The sequence below is a fragment of the Sceloporus occidentalis genome, unplaced genomic scaffold (assembly GCF_023333645.1).
Source record: "Sceloporus occidentalis isolate IW3139 unplaced genomic scaffold, rSceOcc1.0.p SCAF_4, whole genome shotgun sequence".
Taxonomy (NCBI): Eukaryota; Metazoa; Chordata; class Lepidosauria; order Squamata; family Phrynosomatidae; genus Sceloporus; species Sceloporus occidentalis.
This window is the reverse complement of record NW_028316984.1, coordinates 131,562,003-131,581,711: the sequence shown is the minus strand read 5'-3', so window position 1 is coordinate 131,581,711 and position 19,709 is coordinate 131,562,003. Positions and strand designations below refer to the sequence as shown.

General features: G+C 41.3%; 1 protein-coding gene across 2 annotated transcripts in view; it reads left to right on the top strand.

The window, feature by feature from the left end:
* LOC149314620 (tumor protein p53-inducible protein 11) overlaps nt 1–19,709 on the top strand; it is a 67,384-nt gene that overhangs the window by 38,548 nt on the left and 9,127 nt on the right. For both annotated transcript variants that reach the window (XR_016280944.1, XM_089521497.1), the window contains exons 2-4: nt 1,419–1,582; nt 17,198–17,256; nt 19,655–19,703. Coding sequence is in view for 1 of the 2 variants with exons in the window: in XM_089521497.1 (XP_089377623.1) it covers nt 1,454–1,582; nt 17,198–17,256; nt 19,655–19,703 (237 nt within the window). In the remaining variant the exon portion in view is untranslated. The remainder of the gene's footprint in view (nt 1–1,418; nt 1,583–17,197; nt 17,257–19,654; nt 19,704–19,709) is intronic.

The following is a 19,709-nucleotide window of genomic DNA, read 5'->3' as shown; positions in this document are numbered from 1 at the left end:
CAATAGGATAGCATGGTACTTTGGTTACAGTGGGGTGGGCAACATGTGGGACTCCAGATATTGGACTGCAGCTTCTGTCAGACCTATGCCCTACAGCCAATAGTGAAGGATTGTGAAATGGCACTCAAACAGCATCTGGAGGTCCATGTTGACCACTCTGGAGGGTATTGGATGAGGAGTGGTTCAAATCCTCTCTTTGTGTGCATCTTCACTGTAGAAAAAATGAAGATGGGCACCACTTTAAGTGCTGTAGCTCCATCCATTGAAATCCTGTGCTTTGTAGTTTTACAAGGTCGTTAGCCTTCTCTGCCAAAGAGCTGATGCCTCACAAAGCTACAGATCCCAGGATTCTGTCAGATGGAGGCTTGACGGTAATGTGTGTCAAACAGCAGTATTTCTACCATGTAAATGCACCCACAGTCTAAAACTAATTAAACAGTTTTGAGCTTGTCTGATTCTAGGGAGCTTGTGTTCCTCCAGATGTTGTTTGACTCCTAACTCTCACCACCACCCTGGCCCAGGTTGCTGAGACTTGACCGAATATCTAAAAAGTCACAGCTTCCCCACTCTGTTAGGTCAGTTTCATTCTTTTTTCAGCCTAGCATACTTAATAAAGGTGGTTTTAGAAGTGACATTGAGTGATGATATGGGTTCCTTGGAGGAGGGATATATTAGAACAGGTCTTTGCCTGCCATGCTGGTGAATCTATCTATAGAAATGCATTCAACCCAACTGATTTTCCCCAGGGCACAGAAAAGTTATATCTTTGGACTACTGTCCCCACCATCTTCCAACTAGCATGGTTAGTGGTGAGGCTGAGGATTCTGTGAGTCACAGTCCCACAATGTAACATCATTGGTGATGTGTTGCGGATGTCTGGGATTGCACAAACTACAAAAGAAGAAAACAATTTGATTAAAAATCCTCTGCCAAGATCCAACCTGTATAGTTGCTACTTATTCTGGAGACAAGGAACACAAAGAACTAGTTCTAAAATTTAAAGAAAAATCATCCGTCACATAACTTTAGAAATGGAATGGCAACAGCTAATTCAGCTTTGGCAACCTTGTACTTTCCTCTTGAAAGCTTCCAGGTCAAGTTGCATCCCCCTGAGGCTGTTAGTATCAAATTCTTAGGCACTCATCTTTAAACTGTACAGAGAGGTAAGTATTCTGTAGCTAAAAATATGACAAGAGATGGTTTTATTGCTCCCTTCCTCCTCCCCAGCCTACAAATGAAAAGATGTCCATTCTTTTTGTGCCTGAAGAACGTAACTGGTGTGACATGCAGTAGTATGTTGTGTTAAATGAAAATTATCTTCTCTTTGAAGTGGATTTTCCATCATTTTGCTGGATTTGACCCTTGCAGAGAAATGTACTTCGCTAGTTTAATCTAACCTCTCATCTATCTGATTCCAGATTCTGCCCAAGTCAGCGACTACCCAAAAGTCACTATGGCAACCAAGCAACCTCCCCCTCTAATGAAGAAGCACAGCCAGACAGACCTTGTAAGCCGTCTGAAGACACGGAAGATCCTAGGGGTTGGGGGGGAGGATGATGACGGTGAAGTTCATAGGTCCAAGGTAAGAGATGGTATTATGAGATGGGGGCAGTTTGGATTACCACTTATAACTTCCAGACAGCACAGCCAATGATGAGGGATTCTAGGAGTTGATCCAAAATGTCTGGAGGGACATAGATTGAAAATCACTAGGCTAGCAGTTTCTAGGTTCCACTCTAGCCCTAAATCAGGTTCCCTCTCACCAGCTCTTCTACAGAATAAATTAAATTTTACATAATGAGGTGTACAGAACAAAGAAGATAATATCACACAAGAAGAAACATGCTGGGCTATGTCAGAAATGCCTGCAGAGTTTGAATAGCTTTGTTCTTAAAACAGTCCATATTTCTGAGTTCAGCTCTGTGACAAGCTTACTTGAAAGCACCATATTGCTAGCTGAGAGATAAATGCATTCTTTCCCCCTTATATATAAGAATGGGGGGGGGGGGTGAGAAGCTATGGGATGTTGACATCACCACCACCTCATGCTGTCTTTCTTCTAAGATTCAGTAGAAAGAGAGAGGTGTACTGATGATCCAAACCAGGGTAAGGGACCTGAGACTCCATATGATGCTGGCATCCATCCACTATCAGCATCAGCCAATATAGACAGATGGGAGCTAGTGTTTAGTGACATCTGGAAGGCCATTTTTCCCATCCCTGATCAAAAGACAGGTGAGTTGAGCCCAGGCATTGCCAGCAAGCATCCTCTGAAAATGTACCCTGGAAAGGAATTCAGTCTTCAGTGGAGAATAACTTCCCCACCCTGAGTCAAATCGTGCACAGAGCTTTCTCAAACATGTTGTATGTATCTTGTTTTATAAGTGCTCTGATATGTGCAATTGAAATTGATGTTCTGTGCTGGAGATTATTAAGCTTATTAATCAATGACTGCTGCTGACAATTAGGAAAAGGACAGAATGATTGCTGAGTGAGAAGAAAAATGATGGGATTCCCTGAGTGAGTGTAGGTTACTTTGTCACCACACTGAGGAAATATTTTTTGTCTGGGAAGGCAGAACCAAGATGATGTGTACTTGAAATCTTGACTGACACATAAGCTCCAAGGTGACTGAAAAAACATTTCAATGAATAATGCATTGTGAAATTAATACCAGAAAACTAATGTTAGAGGGAAGGGTCAGCATAAAGGGACTTGAGAAGCAGAATGACTATATATATATATATATATATATATATATAGAGAGAGAGAGAGAGAGAGAGAGTCATTCTGGTTCTCAATTCCACAGACCCATCCCTCTTGCTGCTCTTGTGTAGACATAGTGTTTTCTGGGCTTAACTACAATGTCTGTAGAGAGCAGACATTGTCGTTAAGCCCAGAAAACACTGTAACTACACAAGAGCAGCAAGAGGGATGGGTCTGTGGCTCATTTAGGAGGCTCAGAAGTGGTAGAGTAATATATAATTCCTGTGTTTCTCAGCCTTTGGGTCACCCTAATTTATAATATCTTAAATTCAACTCATAGCAATTCAACAAGCCATCTTCTACACATAAACATAGAGGTGTGAGTCTGAATTAGTTCTCCCTGCCAAAAAAATTAAATAAATAAGAAAAAAGAAAAAAAAGTAGAAAGTGAGATGATAGATTCACAGCTATGGGTGGAATTATTAGGCCTGTGGGGGTGGCTGCTTGAAGCTGCTGTTCTCACCTCATTAGAGATGTGTCTTTGTAGGTGTAGAAAGACCTATAGTTTTACCATCTTCCTTCTATTTCCCCCAAGGACAGAGAGGCTGTATCCTTGCATAGCTTATGCACGCTTCTCTTTCTTCAGTCTTGCTGTCATATGTTGGCCTCCCCCTCCCCCACTCTCCCACCCACACATACTCTTCCAAATTCATCTCTTTTTTCTCTAGGTATCTTCTACATCAGCTGTATTTATTTCAGATCAAAGCTGTGGTGCAAAAATGTCCAGTGCCCAAAGAATTTGTGACAGAAAAAAATGTGTTGAGCTCAAGGTAGCAGCTAATATATCCCCTTGAACATCTGAGTCCTTTGTCCTGTGTGTGTTTGGAGGCAGGGTTTCTTCTCAGGTCCTTCATACACAAAGCATAGGTATAACACAGATTTTAACTGATATAATAGTCCTTTATTTTCCTTGAGAATTTCAAACAGGCATCCTTCCCAAATTGCAGTGCCTGGGAAGATAGAAAGCCATGGGAATTAAATAAAATCAGTATAGGCCCCATTCAGACAGGCCAAAATAAAGCTGCTTCGGGTCACTTTTGAGGTATGCTATTTCAATGATGCATGCGTACTAAGAGTCTGGAAGCTGCGCCAAAACTGCGCTCTAGTCTTTAGGGCTGGATCGTGGCTTTGGCGCGACTTCCGGTCTCTTAGTATGTATGCATCATTTAAACAGCATACCTCCAAAGTGACCTGAAGCAGCTTTATTTTGGCCTGTCTGTATACGGCCATAGATTTGCAGTGTAGATCTTCCTGTAGCCCCTGATATGCATATGCTTAGTGTCTTCCTAAGGATCCAGTGATTGGGACAGTATGTTTGCTTATCCCTTGCCAGATCACACTCTAGAGCAGTGATTCCCAAACTCTGGCCTTCCAGGTGTTTTGGACTTTGGCTCCCAGAATCCCAGACCATTGGCCAAGATGGCTGAGGCTTGTGGGAGCTGAAGTCCAGCACACTTGCAAGGCCAGATTTTGGGAATCACTTCTATAGAGGAACAAAGTAAGAGGATGTATGTAGCCCCAGCGCAGAGATCTTTATTAAACTTCTCCCTAGTCAAGGCCTACAATGAAGAATTGGAAAGGAGGAAAGAATTCCTGTACCAGAATTCTGCAATTCTGGAATAGGTGCCTAAATTGGGTCTTGGGCTCAACTGTTGTGATCCTTTTGTGCAAAATGCTGTTTTTATCTGAAGCTGTAGGTCAGACCCTAAGTTTCAGAAAGAGCACACCCCACCTCTCTCCTGGTTATGCTTCTGTAAAACAGGGATGAGAAAAGTGCAGATGTTTTTGAAGTGCTATTCCCAGCATTCCTCATCATTGGCTTTGCTGGTAAACAGTGTTGGAAGCTGCAGCCCAACGAAGGCTGAAGGGCCAGCCTTGCTGTAAAACATAACCTGCAAGCTCATAACACATTTGTTGTTGTTAGCTGCCCTCAAGTCAATTCCAATTCATGGTGACCCCGTGGATGAGACATCTCCAAGAATCCCTGCCCTGCCCAGATTCTGCAAGCCCACAAACCCCCCGATTGAGGAATGACTTAGGGAGCTGGGGATGTTTAGCCTGGAGAAGAGAAGGTTAAGGGGTGACATGATAGCCCTGTTTAAATACTTGAAGGGATGTCATATTTGGGAGGGAGCTAGCTTGTTTTCTGCTGCTCCAGTGAACAGGACCTGGAGCAATGGATGCAAGCTACAGGAAAAGAGATTCCACCACAACATTAGGAGGAACTTCTTGACAGTAAGGGCTGTTCGACATTGGAACACACTCCCTCGGAGTGTAGTGGAGTCTCCTTCCTTAGATGTCTTTAAACAGAGGCTGGATGGCCATCTGTCGGGGATGCTTTGATTTAGATTTTCTGCATGGCAGAGGGTTGGACTGGCTGGCCCTTGTGGTCTCTTCCAACTCTAAGATTCTATGAGTATATCCATCTGGATCACGATCTTCCTCTCTTCTACCCTCTACCTTTCTTAGCATTATTGTTTTTTCTAGTGATCCATGCCTTTTCATCATGTGGCCAAACTATGATATTCTCAATTTGATCATCTTTGCTTCCAAGGAAAGCCCTGGTCTGATCTGTTCAAAAACCCATTGGTTTGTCATCGTCGCTGTCCATGGTATCCTAAGTACTCTTCTCCAGCACCACATTTCAAATGAGTTGATTTTCTTTCTGTCTGCTTCCTTCACTGTTCAGCTCTCACATCCATACATGGTAATTGAAAATACAATGGCCTGAACCATTCTTACTTTAGTGCTCAGTTGTATGTCTTCGCTCTTCAGTGTTTTTCTAGTTCTTTCATATCTGCCCTTCCCATTCCTAGTCTTCTTCTTATTTCTTGACTGCAGCTTCCATTCTGGTCAATGTTTGATCCTAGATATGGGACTTCTTTAACTATTTCAATTTTCTCATTGTCTAGATTGAATTTGTGTATTTCTTCTGTGGTCGTTATTTTTGTTTTCTTTCTGTTTAGCATCAGACCTGCCTTTGTACTTTCATCTTTTACCTTCCTTATCCAATTTCTGAATGTCTAATGCTAATATTATGGTGTCATCTGCATATCTTAGGTTGTTAATGTTGCTTCCTCCTATAGTCACTCCTCCTTTTTCTGATTCTAAATCTGCTTTTCTTATGATATTTTCAGCAAATAAGTTAAACAACTTTTGCCTATTGGAAACCACTCTGTTTCTCTAAATTCTGTTCTGTTCTGATGATGGCCTCCTGTCCTTAGTACAGATTCTTCATCAGGACTTTCAGATGTAGTGGCACCTCCATGCCTTTGAGTGCATTCCATAGCGTTTTGTGATAGATACAATCAAATGCTTTGCTGTAGTCTATAAAACTCATGCTGATTCTTTTTTGGAATTCTTTGGTGCTCTCAAGTAGCCATTGCATGTTTGCAATGAGGTCCCTAGTGCCCCTTCCTTTTTTTAATCCTGCTTGCACCGCTGGAATTTCTCTCTCTGTATTATTGGAGTCTATGCTGCAGAATTTTGGCATTATTTTCCTTGTATGTGAGATTGTATAGCGCTATTGTCCTATAGTTGCTGCAATCATTTGTATCTCCTTTCTTGTAGATTTTAATGTATATCAAGTGTTTCCAGTCTTATTTTTTTGTGGTTTTTTCGGGCTATGTGACCATTTTCTAGAAGAGTGTCTTCCTGACGTTTTGCCAGCATCTGTGGCTGGCATCTTCAGAGAATGCTTGCCTCACTTCCCAGAACATTGCCACATAGCCCAAAAAACCCCCAAACCCCACAAAAAAACCGATGGATGCCAGTCATGAAAGTCTTTGACTTTACATTGTTTCCAGTCTGTTGGCCACCACTTTGTTTTCCATATTTGTTGGCATATTTCAGTTAGAACTAAAGTTGCATCAGCCTTTAGACACTGTAGCAGTTCAATTGGGATATCATCTGTTCCTGTTCATAACACATTACTTATTAATATATGCACATATTCCCAGTTTTGTGTATGGTTGTGAAAGCTGGACAGTTGAAAAAACTGATAGGAAAGAAAAATCAACTTATTTGAACTATAGTGCTTGGAAGAGAGTTCTCTAAATACTGTGGACCTGCTAACAAATGGATACAAGAGTGAATCAAGCCTGAACTCTCACTAAAAGCCAAAATGACTAAATGGAGATTATTGTATCTTGCACATACAGTGCACCCACCCCATACGCAGGCTTGCCATACACAGATTTGAGCTTATGCACTTGACAAGTATGGGAGGACAAAATGGCACGTGTGCTGCAGGTGCACGTGGGAGCACGCCCCATAGAAACCAATGGGATTTGAGCATACATGTTTTTTCCATATCTATGTATGGCATAGATCCCCTGCATATAGAAAGGGCCCACTGTACCATGATATGATATGATATGATATGATACGATATGATATGACTCATTGGAAATGATGATAATATTGGGGAAAGTGAGAGGTAGTAGGAAAAGAGGGAGACAGCAATACAGCTAGATTGATACAATCAAGGAAGCCTTGGTTCTGATTTTGTAAGACTTGAGCAGGGCAGTTGATGACTGAGATTGTTAGTGGTCTCTCATTTCTGGCTCACTGTAATTGAAAGTCAGCTTGAGGGAAAATAACAACAAATCCTAATATAAGATTTCCTAGATCAGAGCTAGGACTAGATTTTATCACTTATGTGAACAGTCGTGGCTGGTTTAGTCCTGGTTGGTGTACTCATGTTTCCTGGATTGTGCAGATGAATCCAACTCTGTCAGTTTTAATTATCACAAGTGGAGAGAGAAATATCAGGGGTTAGACAGCTGGCAAACACTTTTAGTATTAATTAATTTATTAATAAATAAAATAAAATATATGATATTGGGAGTACAACAGTATCATGCTGCGAGAGTTATGCTCAGATCACAAGGAGGACTGGTGAAACTGACATTGTTTTTTCTGAGCCCCTTGTCAGATTCATCTCTGCAGAGCACAGGGAAAAGGCTACACAGATTCACCTCTCCTGTCTGTGACCACATCAAGAACATGCAACCATACTGGCACATGAATAAATGATGACAGCATTTGTGCATGCACATCTCACGATAATTTGTACTACTGCTGTTTTATGTTTTTCAGCCTAACTGGGAATGGGCGTATGCAATTTTTTGTAATTTAAGGCTGTGAGCAATTTTTGTTTCTGGTTTTGACCATTTTTGTAGTTGTTCCTGCAACTGCTCCCAATTGCTCCATGGATACTTGTTCCCTCTTTATCTTGTTGCCTCCTCCTCCCCCCTCAGCACTTTATTTGGAAACTGGAGGATTTTTAAAAATAAAACTCAAGTGGTCTGGCATAAGAGAGGTTTTTTTTTTTAAAAAAATAATCTGATGCTCTAGTGGTGATGTTGCAGCACAGACAAAAATGAGGAAAAGAGGTAATTGGTTTTAGCAGACAGAAAACTAGAAATTCTCAACTAGAACAAGGAAACACAAAAAGCACCCACAGTTCATGCTATTGAGCACTAAAGGCACTGTCGTAAAACAAAAGAAGTTGAATCAGACCGCTTGGTACCAACTTTGGCTGATACGCCAACTGCGTCCCTGTCTGGACCGAAAGGACCTTGAAACAGTAGTACATGCATTGGTAACCTCTCATTTAGATTTCTGTAACGCGCTCTACATGGGGCTACCTTTGTACCAAGTTCGGAAGCTTCAGCTAGTTCAAAACGCTGCAGCCAGATTGGTCACGGGAACACCTAGATCGGACCACATTACACCGGTATTAAAATCCTTACACTGGCTGCCAATTAGCTTCCGAGCCCAATACAATGTGTTGGTCATCACCTTTAAAGCCCTACATGGCTTGGGCCCAAGTTACTTGAGGGAACGCCTCTCCCTACACAATCCACCCCACACCCTCAGAACAACTGGAAAGCTCCTACTTGAACACCCCAGAGTGAGATTAACAGCCACTCACCAAAGAGCGTTTACTGCTATGGCTCCTACGTATTGGAATAACCTCCCAGAAGAGATTCGCCTCATTCCCACCCTGGATGCCTTTAAAACCTATCTCTTCCAGCAAGCGTACCCTTCTGACCCTCTGTAGAGAAAATCACCCCAAATATATATCTACCTCAGGACGTTCTCTTTTTATATTGTATTGTGATTTGCGTGTTTTTAAGGGATGTGTTATTATATGAGCTGATTTTATCTAATTGTAATTGTGATGTATTGTGAATTGATACTGGCTGTAATCCTGCCTTGATCCGTAGGGAGAGGCGGGAAAATATAAATAAAAATTTTATTATTATTATTTTATTATTATTATTATTACTATGTGAACACAAGGATTTAGAATTCTAAAATGTACCAGGACATTCCACATCCAGCAAGTATGACAAAGTTGCAGTAATTGATGGGAATTTTGAGGAAATACACAGGGACAAGGGGAGCATTATTTGAATATCAGAAATAAAGGTTGTGAGTAAGTCAATGAAAATTGTCATTTCCAGGTAGGTTTGGTCAGTCTGGATGAGACCATATTTCAAAGTTTGACTTTCTTTGTTTCCTTTTTTTGTTTTTTGTTTGTTTTGTTTTGGGTAATTTAAATCTGAAGTATGGTACTTGCTATCTACTAAAGAATGCAGTGGGACACTGAAATCCTATCTGTTTACTCTGCATCTTTCACAGAAAGACAGAAGCAACATTAAAGGCAATTTTGCCTGGACAAACAACACAAGCAAAAGAGGATTAAAAGTGTGTATGTGTGTGTGTGTGTGCGCGCACACACACACACACACAACCTCCTTTCCTTTCCTGTACTGGTTCTGCTTTTGATTGCAGTTTTTGTGGGTCTATTTTAAAAAATCATATGTTTAGTTTTATGACCTTTAGGGTCCTCAAAAAAAACCAAAAAAAACTGTAAAGGAAGGAAACATACTGACTGCCCAGAAGTTGCTGACGATGTTGATTCATCACTCAATAAATGTACTGTAATAGGGCCTCAGAGGGAAACTTCTAAGACCAGTGTTTGTGAGGGCTCTGTTTTTTCCAGCTCAGTATCTTTATAGAAAATACAGGAAAACACAATTCCTATGGGAAAATTAAAAATACCAAGAGGGCAAAATGATTATAGAATCACAGGGTTGGATTAGTGTGCACTCTTTTGTTCAGCCAAATCCAGCTCCAGGGTTTGCCAGGATAGTAGTAACATAACTGCCTCACCATGCATTGTGTATGCACACTGCCAGAGAAGAAGGTGTAGTACATGGAATTTTCATCATGTGGATCTGTCTGGGATCTTCTAGGTCTAATTCAGTGCACATTTCTCTACTATCGCATTGTAGTCATCTTTCTAGAAAAATTGTTCTTTGGTTTTTTACCAGCTTGATAAAGCCAAGTCATGGGGACCCTTCTCTCCATGTGACTGTAATGTCCATTGCTCAGTCATGGACCCTGCTTGTTAACAGGCAGCTTTTTATTTATATATTAATGGACTGACCTTTTGTCACTAAACCCAAGCAGTTGCTTAGCAACATATTTATAATGATGCCTGTTGGGTGACTTTTTGAATTGGTGCATAGTATTACCATTACTACCAATAGTAGATGTGCAGTAGCCTTTTCTAAATGTGGTTCTACCTGTTAATAATAAATAAATAAATCCCAAGTTTAATGATGTGAATCCATCTCCAGGGGGAAAAGAATCCCTGCTTATAAACATGTAAGAGCTGCCCAAAGTTCTTAAGCAAATAAACCAGCTGTAAAAGTAGCCATTGGCAAAAGAAAATTACCGTACTCACCTTGACTTGGAATGTCCTTAAAATCTGGCATTAGATTTGTATTAAATATGGCAAAGGAGTGACCTTGGTTGACTGTTCTGGGCTTATTCTTGATGTGTGGAAATTTACTTTATTTTGTTTATTAATGAAATGTATACTCCCCTTTCCTTCAGTGAGGTCAAGAGCAGTGTATACGGTTTCCCTCTTAATCTTTACAGTAGCCCTGTGGGATAGGTTGTGCTGCGGGAGATAGAGTAGCTTAAAGTCACACATGGAGTTTCATGTCTCCCAGATCCCAGTCCAGTGCTCTCAAGCACTACACAATACTGGCTGACAAACTTAGTTGCATATCAGTCCCATACCAAAGCAAATGTGTTTCTACCAGGTCTTCTCCCCACAAAGGAGAAAGGCAAAAAGCACCAAAGATGCTGTGTGGCCTACTTGATCCAAATTTACATCATGAAAAATGTTGGCATCTGAAGAGAAGCCTTGTCCCCTTGCCAGAAACCAGGGTTTTCTTTTGTTCTGTTTCAGAGAATGCCTACTTCTTTTACTCCTTGGAGTGCCAATGCTTCTCTTGTTGTGTACCTCCAAGTCAATTCCAGCTTGCAGCAACCTTAGGGCCAACCTAGCATGGGGTTTTCTTGGCAAGGTTTGCTCATAGGGGGTTTGCCTTTGCTGTCCTCTGGGACTTAGGCCTCATTCCCACTCACTCATTTGTCCTGGGTAGATCCAGTCCAGAATCTCTTAAGTCGGTACCAAATCTCTCCAGAAAGAAGTTCCCACTACCCTTTACCTTGATCGATGCAATTTGCCCCCCTGAAGTTCACATTTGCAGTACCACTTTAAAATGGAGCCTCCTTTGATGTCAATCAAATTCACTTCCTCTTTCGTCAAAGGTGACATATCCTACAGCCATTGGCCAACCAAATGGGTGCTTTCTCCCCTCTTTTTTTTTTTAAAAAATGGCACAGTGTTCATATATTCTGTCAACTTGCAAATTTAAAAAACCTCCAGGTGTGTGTGTGTGTTGTGTGTATTTGGGTCATTACATATTATGGCAACCCTAAAACGACCCCATCCTGGGGTTTTCTTGGCAAGATTGGTTCCGAGGAGATTTGCCATTGCCTTTCCCCTGAGGCTGAGAGAGTGTGATTCCCCCAAAGTCACCTCATGGGTTTCCACAACCTTCCCTCTGAATGCCAGCCTCTAGCTTCCCCTTCGTTTCCAGCCCAGCATTTCCTCCTCTTTGCAACCTCTTCCCTTCCCTTCAAGCCCAATGCCACCTCTGAAGCCCTTGCCTGCCCCTCGAATGCCAGCCTCTTCCCTTCCCTTCGCTTCCAGCCCCATGCCACTTCCGAAGCGCTTGTCTCCCCCTTGGATGCCAGCCTCTTCCCTTCCCTTCCAGCCCAAAGCATTTGCATAATCTGTCACAACAACAATAACAACAACAACAATAAATGTCACTTGCAGGGGAGGCTACCTCAGAATGCCATCTCTGCATCCTCTTTCTTTGCTTTCCCTCCGATTGCCACCCCAGAATGCCATCTCTCCTTACATACACATATGTAGCAAAAGCATTCACACGTATCAATTTGCCAAATTTAAAAGGGAACATAAGCATTCACATATTCTGTCACACACACACACACACACACACACACACACACAAATAATTTTTAAAATGCCACTTGCAAAGTGACTGGTGCGAGAGGGGAGGCATGTTCTGCCCACTGCCCACCCTCTGACCTAAACCCCTCCCCTGAACTTGATCCGATCATGACCGGGGCCAAGTTCACATTTGCAGGCAGCAGGGAAGAAACAGGTTTTCCAAAAAGAAACAAGAAAAACCACTCTAAGGGGGATATGCCCTTGATCTGGTGTGCAAGACCCTGATCCTGATGCGTTTGAACCAGTACCAATGGGAACTTCCCACTTTTAATCTGGGTTACAATTCGGTACAAAAGGTAGCCTGAATGGCCCCTGAGAAAGAGTGACTTGCCCACGGTCGTCCAATGGGTTTATACAGCCATGTCAGGATTCAACCCTGGTTTCCAGAGTCATAACCCAAGGCTCAAACCACTACACCACACTGGCTCGTAAATGTTTTTCTAAACTCTCCTTAATAAAGAGACAATAAAGCTGCATAGTCTAGCCCCTTCCTGTAGCCCCTAGAGATAACGTGTAGGAAAGACTGCAACTTTTTCTTTTCTTTTCCCTGTGACAAACACCTCTTGCCAGCTTTACAGTTTCCTTTGTGTCAACTTAGTTAGTGCTGGAAATAACAATGAATGGCATGTGAATAAACTAGGTTTCTCTCCCCAGCTGACAGGACTCAGCTGGAGATGGGCAGGAAGCAACCAAGGCTGTTTAAATCCCCTTTGTTCTGGCTTCCTTAGTAAGGGCCTGTCTCTTTCCTGTGACTTGTACCTTCTTTGTCGGTGTACCAGAAGAGAGATTTTGTCACTGTAACCTCTGAACGAATCTTGCCAAGAAAATCCCACAATAGGTTCGCCTTAGGGTCACTATAAGTTAGAAGAGACTTGAAGGGACACAGTAACAAGTCACGATTAAATCTCTCATATCTCTGTAACAAGATACAAAACACTTTAACCTTTAAAACATGATGGCCATAAGACATAAAATCACAACAATATCCAGAAGCTATCTTGTGGTGATCACTTTTTTTAGGTTAACCAAAAAACCCCAAATAATCACTTTAGTTTTCAAAGTTTCCTGGGCTTCTTCATTAGGTAAAGATAATCACATACCATAAGAGGGAGAGAATGACAGTGTTTTGGTGTACATTCCAGATGTTTCTGAAAGTGCATGTAGATGAACAGCGCCCTCCCATGGCTGTAAGCTGAGTGGGAACAAAGGTAATAAAACAGAGGCAGTCTGATGTAGTGGTTCGAGTGTTGGAATCTGGAGATCAGCATTCGGTTCCCTGCTTGGCCATGAAACCTACTGATTGGCCTTGGGCAAGTCACATGTTCTCAGCCACAGGGGAAGACAATGGGAAACCTCCTCTGAACAAATCTTGATCCCCCCAAAAAACCATGATAGGTTTACCTTAGGGTCACCATAAGTCAGAAATGACTTTAAGGCACACAACAATAATGAAGTCTGCATTCTCCATTTGAAATTACAAAGATCCTATCTAATACAAAGCCTGAGGCTCCTATGATGGTTGAATGTTAATCTTTGAAGTCACTATTCCATTCTAACTGTGGCCTCTTGTCCTATGAACAGATTTCTCATCAGGGCTATCAAATTTACTGGCATTCCCAGGTCTTTAAGAGCATAATATAGTTTTTTGTGATGTATGCAGTCAAAGGCTTTGTTGTAAACTATAAAGTACATGCTGATTTTCTTTTGGACTTCCTTGGTGTTCTCCATTAGCCATCGTAGGTTTGCTAGTGCCTCTACCTTTCCTGCTTGCACCTCTGGAATTTCTTGACTGAAGATTATATATATATATATATATAATATATGATGGTCTTATAGTTGCTGCAGTCTTTTTTTTTGTCTCCTTTTTTGGTCTTTTTTGGGTGGATGGGGATGTATACAGAATGTTTCCAGTCTGTTGGTTAGCATTTTGATGACATCATATTAATAGAGAAAAACATAATAGATTGAACAGTTACTAAGGAAAGTCAAAGAAGAAAGTACAAAGGCAGACAAACAAACAGCTTCATTTATATACTGCTTCGTACTGAACTAACAGTGTCTAAGCAGTTCACAACTGCAAGCTAATTGCCCCCAACAATCTGGGTACTCATTATAGCGACTTTGGAAGGATGCAAGCCTGAGTCAAGCTTGAGCCCTTTCACTGGTATTGAACTCACAACCTTATGGTTTTGAGTGAGTGGCTACAGTACAGGCATTTAACCACTGCGCCACCAGGGATCCTATACATTCAAGTTAGAATCATCCAAGCCATGATACTTCCTATCGTAGTGTATGAATATGAGAGCTGGACAGTGAAGAAACCAGATAAAAAGGAAATCAACTCATTTGAGATGTGGTGCTAGAGAAGAGTGCTGATACCTAAACAAATGGGTCTTTGAACAGATCAAGCCTGAAACACCACTAGAGGCCAGGATGGACAAATCGAGGCTGTCATGCTTTAGCCACATCATGAATTAAAAAAGACAATAATACAAGGAAAGATAAAGGGTAGTAGAAAGAGAGGAAGACTAGAAGACTGTCTGTGAACCAGACAGATAGACTCAGTTAGGGAGGTCACAAACCTGAAGTTACAAGACCTAAACAGAGAAATGAAGGATAGGGGGTCTTGAAAATGTCTCTTTCACAGGGTCGCTATGTGTTGAGGTTGAGTCGATCGCAATTAACAACAACACTATCCTGCTTTTTTTTAAAAAAAAAAAGAAAATAAAAAGTCTATTCTCTTCAGAGAGGTACCTATTCTTATTCCTTTACTTCTATGTATATGTATGTATTGTGTGCCTTCAAGTCATTTCTGATCTATGGCAACCCTAAGGTGAACCTATCATGGGGTTTTCTTGACAGGATTTCTTCAGAGGAAGTTTGCCATTGCCTTCCCCTGAGACTGTGAGTTGCCTGAGGTCACTTAGTGGGTTTCCTGAGTGAGCTGGGAATTGAACCCTGATCTCCAGAGTCATAGTCCAATGCTCAAAGCATTATGCCCTGCTGGCTCTTCACTTCCTTATTCAGAGCAGGGTAAACTCCCTCATGATTCTCATATATTTATAAAGCAAAGATGGCTGATATAATTATTAAGACCAAACCAAATGCCCCAGGACTGTTTGAGCATTGAAGTTCTCCATAATACTTCATCGGGCCACAAGGCTCAAAAATGTAGGCCATGGGTGAAGAAACAGGAAAGCTCAAAGACTAAATGTGGTCAGAAGTCGACTTTGTTAGAGTTATTATCCATAATGAGCATCAATTATCTAAACTGAGAAAGTATATCCAGCCAACTTCCCTTTTCCTGCTTCTAGCATTTTAGTCATTGGCATTTCCTCCTTCTTTGTACACAATACTTTTTTTTTTTTTTGGGGGGGGGGAGTCCTTTTTAGAAAGGAAAGAAACAAACCCTGTATGGAATTAAAGAATTCAGTTGCAAACAGGATGATGCTTTATGGGCCTTCTTAGGTTAACTTCCCTGAAACCTGCCTGCAGCTGCCTGCTTTTCTTGGTATGGTTCACTTTGCCTCCTCAGCCAATCTTTTCCCCAGAGCTGTTCAACAGAACACAATAATTCTAGGGAAGGTTGATGTGTCAGTGTCTAGTAGCATCCATGTCAATGGGACACTAAATCTATTCTGGGTTTTAGTTGAAGCTCTAAAGATGCTATCCAAGGTATCAATCCTATCCCTAAAATAAATTCAGCACCCCAGACAACTCCTTTAGCATTACAAATAAAACCAGGAATTGATTTACCCAAAATGGGAGCCTCTAGCAGGTCCATGGGGGTAAATCATGTGGCAGGACACAGATATTTCTCCCTGACATCTTTGGGCAAGGCTGGAGAGGATGAATGAAACCCTCTGGAGTGACTGTCAGACAGACAAGTTACTTCTTGCCCTGTGTGGTGTGTTAACTGTCTTCAAGTCAGATGTATGGTGACCCTATGAATGAGACATTTCCAAGGCCCCTATCCTTAGATAGGCCTGTTGAGTTCTTACAGACTCATGGCTTCCTTAACTGAGTCTATCCACCTGGAATGTGGTCTTCTTTTTTCCCCTGCTGCCTTTTACCGTACCTAGCATCCTAGTTTTTTCCAGTGAGTCATGCATTATCATGATATGACAAAGTATGGCAGCCTCAATTTAGTCATTTTGGCTTCTAAGGACAGTTCAGATTTGATTTGCTATAAGACCCACTGATTTGTATTTTCAGCAGTCTACAGTATCCGTAGAACTTTCCCAGCACCATATTGCAAATGATTTGATTTTCTTTAAGTCAGTTTTCCTCACCATCCAGCTCTCACATCTATACATAATGATGGGAAATACAATGATATGGACAATTCTAACTTTAGTATTCACTGAAATATCATTGCACTTCAAGTTCTTCTCTAATTTCTTTGCTTTTTATTGTTAGTGTGATTTGCCATGTTATTTGATTCTTATTGTTATTTGCTATATATTTTTTACATATTATTATAAGTTGTTATTTTATAATTTTTGCTGCTTTCGATTTTAGATTGTACGCTGTAAGCAGGTTTTATCTGTTTCTTGGTTGATGACTATGTAAAGCGCTGTGTAAACTTATGGCACTATATAAATAATAATAATAATAATAATAATAATAATAATAACAACAACAACAACAATAATAATAATAGTTCTTTCATAGCTGCCCTTCCAAGTTTTGTTCTTCGGTGTTTAAACAGTTTGCAGGATAATAGTGGTAGTTTCAAGGTGTGATTGCTAACTAGGTGTAGATTACTTGTTCTCTATTTGCTTGGAGTGAACAATCAAGTACATATGTAAGTATTAAAGTAGACATTTCACCTTGCAGGTAATCATCATCATTGTATCCCTTTGTTTCTGTGCAAGTGGGACAATGGGAAAAGATTTGAGGAAGTGATGTGGCTGTTGCAAGTCTAAGGCTTCTTCCCCCTTTCCCTTCTCTTCTGAGACAGTATTTTTGCAGACTGGCTGTGAGTCAGTTTCCTCATTTTTCTCATTTGAATTTCAGATCAGTCAAGTCCTGGGCAATGAAATTAAATTTGCTGTGAGGGAACCCTTGGGACTCAGGTAAGTTTCCAGGCAGAGCATGTGTGAGCCAAGGACAAAGCAGGGCAAGGGATGGCCCACAATATGGTCAAAGAACTTCTTAACTGTTCCCTGAAATCTTCTGTAAATTAGCTTTTCCAGTTTTGTTGTCAGTACAGATTGTGAAAGTGGGAAAAATATGCATCAAATACTTTCCCAGTTTTGTATGGCTGTCTTTAGGAAGGGGGGGGGGGGGTCCAGACTAAGTGCCACCATTATAATGGGGCTTGGGCGCGGTGGCGCAGAAGCACACACCATTCATTTTTCTAATGGAAGGGGGGTCCGGACCCCAAGAACCCCCCCCCCCTTGGCTACGTCCCTGGCTAATGCTTGGGAATCTGACATAACTCCATGCTCCTTAGCTTAAGCCAAGGATCAGTAAATGTCAGAGGACCTTGTAGAGGTGCTGCCCTCTCTCAACATCCCCAAATAGAGTGTTGTTCAGACTATCTGACTGTGAGAGGCTGGGATCACCCACCCACCCAGTGTGCCAGAGACCAGGCACCATATTGTTCCAGTTGGCTACAATTATTTCTTTCTTTCCTGGAAACTCACCAAAGAATGGCAACCAATGGCGTGGGAACAAGCATCAGTCAAGGGAGCACCCCCTTTGAGTAGCACTGCCTTAGAGATCACTGGGGCCAATTTTACACATTTTCAATACACTAGTCCTTGTTAAGCACAGATGCCATTTTTAAAACTGACAGTGATCTAGAAGTTCACTTCTTGTTCAAGAGAAAGGCTTCTTCTGGGCTTAATATAGCTCACAGGAGGGAGTATATTGAAATTGCCCTCCATGATCCTAGAAGACATTAGGGACATTTGGGGGGACAGTCTCCCCCCTCAAATACTTTATTTGGGGGTAATTGGAAACCACAAAAATAGCACTGGTGGTTGAATGCACATGGGCCATACTTTCCCCATGCACAGGAATCTCATTTGGTAACAATAAAAGTAATTAACAGTAACAATAATTTCATTTAGAAAGGATAATTTCCTTCCACAAGGGATCCCTGACTGTTGTACTCAACATTTTAAAATAACAAATACAGTGGGTGGTTGGAATTGCCTCAGCTAATTAGAAAATAAGAGGCATAAAGTCTCTTCTGTCAGTAAACTGACAACAAGCATAACATTACTTTAAACAAATGATAAAAAGAGCCCCTCAATTAAAATTTAAAGTCCCTGGGTGAAAGGGAGCATTTTAATGTAGCTCCCTGTACCCTGAAAGCAAACAAGGCCACCATCAATCCCATTTTCTTTGGGAGAGCATTTCAAAGTTGTGACAATGCCACATGGAAGGGTCTTCATATGTGCATGTATATTTGTTGTTCTGTGTGTCAGTGTCACAAAAATGGATAGGTGATACACCAGCCTTGTCCAAGTAACAACATGGAAGTTGTAGCGGGAACTACTTTCCAAGGGGAAAGTTTGGAATCTTTCAGATTTCTTCTAAAATAAATTGTGGTGGAATCTGCACAACAGAAAATGTAATATCCAAGGTTATTTTGTCGCAGTAGTCAAAACTGCTGGCCGCAAAATCTGGTTATGAAGTTTAGCTACATAAAAAGTTTGTCAACCAACCCACGTGGTATGGTGTGAAGTGTCTCTGAGTGACTTGTGCAATATAATTGCAAAGGAACCTAAACTGGAGATGAAACAGGCAACAATGCATCTGTTCATAGGATTCTATTTTAGGTGTTTGTGGAATGTGTAACTGTTAGCAGTATTCACAAAACAGATGGGTGCTTTGGATGGGTTATTGATTTTTACATCGACACCTCTATAGCCATATCCACTTGAAACAGATAAAATGGTAAGACTTTGCTTGTTTGTGTATGTTTTAAATTGCCATCTGGCCTCTTTCAAAAACATTTCTCCCCGTTTGCCAGTGATGGAGCAACAGTCCTTAGTGATAGATTTACCCTCGGTGATGGAGAAACAGGCCTAGTGTGGCCAATTTCTATGGTCTTCCTCATGTTTTTAAAATGAGAGGACATCTCGCCTGTCTTTATTTGTTTGTTCATTATTTGTTAATACAAAGACTTTGAACTAAAAAATGGCCCAGCTGCTGCTTCCTTTTTCTCTTTTTCATTACATTTTCCTTGCCTCTCATTTCAATCAAGAAAGGCAACTCTAGTGCCCCTTGTCACAGAAACAACACTGATCTTAGACAGAACCTGGAAAGGTTGCTTTTTGCTACAGCTCCCAAACGCCCCAGCCAGTATCACCATGGTTGGGGAGTTGGGGAGTTGTAGTCCCAAAATTTATTTTCCCCAGTTCTGATTCTAAGGCATCAGCTATCTATGTAAAACTGACTGGAAGGAGATGTAGCCTTCAGATCATCCAAAGCTTGCTTACATTCCTTTTGATCTTGCAGGGTTTGGCAGTTTGTGTCAGCCATCATCTTTTCTGGGGTTGCCATCATGGTAAGT